Source organism: Lactuca virosa, chromosome 6, assembly GCF_052849685.1.
Source record: "Lactuca virosa cultivar CGN04683 chromosome 6, Lactuca_virosa_CGN04683_v6, whole genome shotgun sequence".
NCBI classification, from domain to species: domain Eukaryota; kingdom Viridiplantae; phylum Streptophyta; class Magnoliopsida; order Asterales; family Asteraceae; genus Lactuca; species Lactuca virosa.
In genome coordinates, this window is record NC_136431.1 from 277,272,095 (window position 1) to 277,276,958 (window position 4,864).

The 4,864-nt window shown below is 34.8% G+C and overlaps 1 protein-coding gene across 1 annotated transcript; it reads left to right on the forward strand.

The window, feature by feature from the left end:
• Window positions 1-249: 249 nt before the first annotated feature.
• DGAT3 (diacylglycerol acyltransferase) lies at window positions 250-1,726 on the forward strand. Its single transcript, XM_079055241.1, has 2 exons — window positions 250-797; window positions 899-1,726. The coding sequence occupies exons 1-2, from the start codon at window positions 417-419 to the stop codon at window positions 1,496-1,498; spliced, it is 981 nt and encodes a 326-aa protein (XP_078911367.1). The 5' UTR covers window positions 250-416; the 3' UTR covers window positions 1,499-1,726.
• The last annotated feature ends 3,138 nt before the right edge of the window (window positions 1,727-4,864 follow it).

Genomic DNA, 4,864 nt, shown 5'->3' on the forward strand with positions numbered 1-4,864 from the left:
TAGTCCACGTAAGGAATAAGAAAAAAGTGATTAAATCCAATGGCAGAGATCATAAAAGCGCGTATGCCAAGAAAGCTAAAGAGCATGGCAAACTCATAACCGTCGCAAGCGTACGAGTGCTAGGCGGCGATCATTTGCCACGTCATATCCAACGGCGTACGTATATCCAGATAACCATCCAACGACCCAGATTAAAGCACCTTCACCGTCGAACACTAGAAAATCCACCGCTTCCACGCCACCTTCTTTGGTGCGTCACAAATTCAATTCAATTCATCCGAATCCCACAAACCCTCTCCACATCTTCCATTCTTTCTTCTACGTTTCGCTTTTTAGATTCGTTGTTTGGGTCTTTTTTCTTTTAATTAAAAGCCGATCTATATCACATACTTCTTGTAGTAGTAGTAGTAATATCGATGGAGGTCGCCGGCGTTGTACTCCGTCAGGCTCCGTGCTTCTCTTCGAGCGGTGGTGACGCCTTCAACTCCCTGCACTTGCACTCTTTTCCGAAGATGAAACCGGCCAGATCTTTCTGTCTTAAACAATCATTCAATGTGAAGTCCCTTGTTGCTTCCGTGGGTTTTGATGAGTTTTCCGACAAGAGCCACTTACAATATTATAAGGGACCGATGATGGCTGTAAAGGAGAAAGATATTGCTTCAAAGAAGAAAGATATGAAGAAGAAACTGAAACTGCTTAAGGGTTTGTCCAAGAATTTGTCTACTTTTTCTGATATGGGCTTCGGTTTGAATCCTGATGATGGGTTGGATCACCAAGTTAAGGGACAGATGATCTCGGTATGATCAGTTTCCCTATTTTTCTCTTGTTAATCTTATCAAGATTCAGCTGATCTGGTTTTTATAGTAGAATTTATGTTGAATATTTTGTGATTTTGCAGGAAGCAACAGAGGTGTTACTTGGACAATTACAGAAGCTAAAAGCAGAGGAGATGGAATCGAGGAGGATGAAGAAAGAAGAGAAGGCGAAGAAGAAAGCTGCCAAGATGATGATGGTTTGCAATGAGTCGTCGTCTTCGTCGGAGAGTTCTTGTTCTTCAGAATCTGACTGTGAGAACATGGTTGATATGAAGCAGCTCAAAATAGTAACAACCCCAAAAGTCATCCATCAAGAAGTAACACCATCACCATCACCATCTTTGAGTGTCACGGAAATCCCAGGCTTGATTCCTAGCAACGTATTGGTTAGTGTTGATGAGGGAATTAACAAGATAGAGGTTTGCATGGGTGGGAAGTGCAAGAAATCTGGAGCTGAAATGTTGCTGGAGAATTTTCAGAAGGCGGTAGGAGGCGGAGAAGCGGCGGTGGTGGGTTGCAAGTGTATGGGTAAGTGCAGAGATGCTCCGAATGTGAGGGTAGGCAATGGGGGTCCGGTGTGCATCGGAGTTGGAGTGGAGGATGTTGATTCGATTGTGAGTAATTTCTTTGGTGGCAGTCGGAGATGTGGTTCTGATATGGTTCCGGCGATGTATGGTGTTTGATTCCACATATACGTACGTACGTACAGATTCCAACTTTATACGATTGGAAATGGATCAATTCCAAATGTAACTGTTTGTTGGATTAGATTTTGGTAACTTGTGTAGATAAGATATGGATTGTTTTTGGTTGATTATGATCGGGTACTAGTAAAAATATATATAGAGCAAGTTGCAAATTGTAATTTACAGAATATTATCGAATCTCTCTAGACATGTTAATGGTTCCAATCAACTAATATTAACAGTGGTGAGACGGTGATTACATGGTTTGATGTAAAGAACTATGGAGATGGTTTATTTATAAGGTGAAGAATTTTCAATACTAAAGTTAAATAAACTGCGATTGATTAGGTGGTTAAATGACCTAATAACAATAATATGGCTGATCGTGGAATTGTTATCTCGGATATACACAATGTTTTAAAAACCGGTTTGAACCGGCCTGTTGGACCGGAAATCAGGAGAGTTGAACAGTTCAACTATCACCGGTTTTACATTGATTTCTGAACCGGATTGAACCGGCCGGTTTTTAAAAAAACTCGGTTGAACTGGTCAAAATAAACCGGTTGAACCGGGTAAATTGAATAAAAACACATAAAAAAAACCTTTTACATAATAAACTTTGGTGATTTTTTTTTTCAATTTTATTTAGTTTTCTCTAACTAAAAAAATATGGTAAATATTATAAAGTTTTTTGATGTGTTTGTACTCATCTAAAACTATATTTTATTTCGGTATTATACTTTTTTTTATGTATATTGATTGATGTAAAACACTAAAACTTATGGTTATGTATTATTTTAATGTATTAGGAGTCATCTACAACTTATTTTTATGTGTATTTTTAATGTTTGAACTTGTAAACATCAAATTCATAATTTATATATGTATGTATGTGTAGGAAAATAAAAAAAAAAAACATGAAAAATATAGAAATCGGTTTACCCGACCGTCGAACCGGGAACCGGTCACCATACCGGTTCAACTAAAAAACCGGTTTTTAAAACATTAGATATACCTTTTACATCATGATGCTACGTATGGGGCCACATCTGCTGGTCTTGGGCCAACTATGCCTTCTTCATGAAGGTGATGTGGCAATGAATTGCAGGATGCAGAGGGCATGATTGTACACACCATGGGTAGGGATGTCAAAAACCCCCACGGGACCCCGATCCCGTACGCGACTAAATTATCAAAAAAACCGGGGGCGGGGGCAGAATTAAACCCCGTTTGTTTTCGGGATCGGGGTCGGGAGTCGGTACTTCCGTCCCGTACTTCCGCAGTGGCTTCGTTGTACATTTATGTAAATAATATATATTTAATATAAAATACATATACAAAATAGATTTTCTAATTTTAGGTTTATGCAACTAAAGGATATTGAATATGTAGTGAATTGGTCATATATTTTTGGACATGTCAGTATTTTATATTTGTAATGTTAAATTTGTCGTATTTTACATTTGTTATGTTGGATTTGTCATATTGTATATTTGTAAGATTGTTGGAATTGTTGTTTTGTAATGTTGGATTCGTAATGTTGGATTTTTAATTTTTTAGTTTCTAAAAAATTAGGTTTTAAGCTTTTAAAGTTATTAAAAATACTCTTTTTAGCCTAAAATAAAGCAATTTTTTAGCAAAAAAAAATCAAATTTTAAGCCTATAAACTGGCGGAACCGGGGAACGGGGGCGGTACCGGGGGCTATGTAAACGGGGGATCCGGGGGCGAGACCGGGGGCGGAGGCAATAACTGATTTCGGGGGCGGGGGCGGGGGCAGCTATTTCCGCTCCCGTTTGGTCCCGTTGACATCCATACCTTCAATGATGTGATATCTTTCTTTCTCTTTCGATTCTTTTTATTTCACACGACCATATTTTGTGTGTCGTAGTTAGTGTGAGAAGTACTTCATACTATCATGTGTTTGTGGTAAGAGTCGTTGATCGTTTGTGATAAGAGTCGCTGATCTTGAGGGCTCTGTGAAAAAAATAAAAATGGACACTTAAATATAATTTTTTCTATATATAAACAAAACACATTGGTACTACAATATGTCCGAAAAATGTTATTAAAATCATCGAGATAAAAGAACGGTAGTATGATATATAATCTTATATAGTTACATGAATTGCAACTCTCCCCACAATTTTAGACGAAAAATTGGTCACCAACTCTTTGTAATCACTATGCTATAAAATATCATTCTTAATAGTTATCATTGATTTAACGTTGACAACAATATGAAGTTATAAATATGGGAAATTGAGTAAACTAACCCTTATTAATGAACTATTTGAAAAAATTGACATTTTTTTTGTAAAATAATCATTTTGTCCGGAATATAACATTCCAGAGAGGTCTCCGAAACACTGTGGTAGGATTCCGGACATTCATTCCGGAATTTTTTTTTTTTTTGTTTTTTATGTATAAAATGTGTTTTGTTCTTTTTGTATAAGTTTTGTTTTTATAAAATCTAAAATGCAATAGAATCTTAAATTCAACAAAAAACTAATCTATATCTATATCTATATCTATATCTATATCATACATACTTATAAAGCTAGCATTTTTTATTGAATCTCATGCATTTGAAACCCCATTTTCTAACTTCCTCAAACCACATTCATTTGAAACCCCCTTTTTTAACTAATGCAACTCAAAAGTTTTCTTAATTATAATTTAACACTCAAAAGTTTTATAACTTATATTATGTTTAATTAGCATTTAGTGAAAAGTTTACTATAAAAAGGCAAACCTTTTGTGTCTTTTGTGTTATATAAAATCTTACATGTAAGAAGGATGTCATAAGAAAATGAAAAGAAAAATTTTCAATAGGCACAATTCTTTTAGAATGTATTTGCAGTGGTGGAGTCCCTAAAAGAGCTCTACAAGTCAAGGTTGTGGATGAATGTATCATTTTTTACTCATAATTTGATCGTGTTATATTTTTTTCCAGTAATATAAATAAGACCATTCAAAATTATATGTTTAGAGATATTTTGTTTTCTGAAACCATACCATTCAAAATCATATGTTTAGAGATATTTTGTTTTCTCAAACCATATTGATTTGAAACCTACATAACTTTTTATATTCCTTAATTAAAACCGTTTATAGTATTTATAAATTTCCAATAACTTTTTTGCATTCTCTTATTATATATGTAGTTATATTAGTACATTTTTCTTACAAAAAGTCGTCATTTGGTTGAAGATATTATGATTCAAAAGTTTTCATATAGTTGAAGCATTCACGATCCAAATATGATGATTTGAAGAAATGGGTTATGTCGCATCGATGGTAATTGTAATATGATTTTTTTCTTTCAACCAAAACAAATGAAGTTTTTCTATTCTTTCTTTATA

What these genes read in the sequence shown, in the direction of transcription:
- DGAT3 (XM_079055241.1), top strand. Translation starts at nt 417, where the DNA reads ATGGAGGTCGCCGGCGTTGTACTCCGTCAGGCTCCGTGCTTCTCTTCG. An exon ending in TTAAGGGACAGATGATCTCG is followed by an intron (nt 798 to 898) that starts GTATGATCAGTT and finishes GTGATTTTGCAG; the next exon opens with GAAGCAACAGAGGTGTTACT.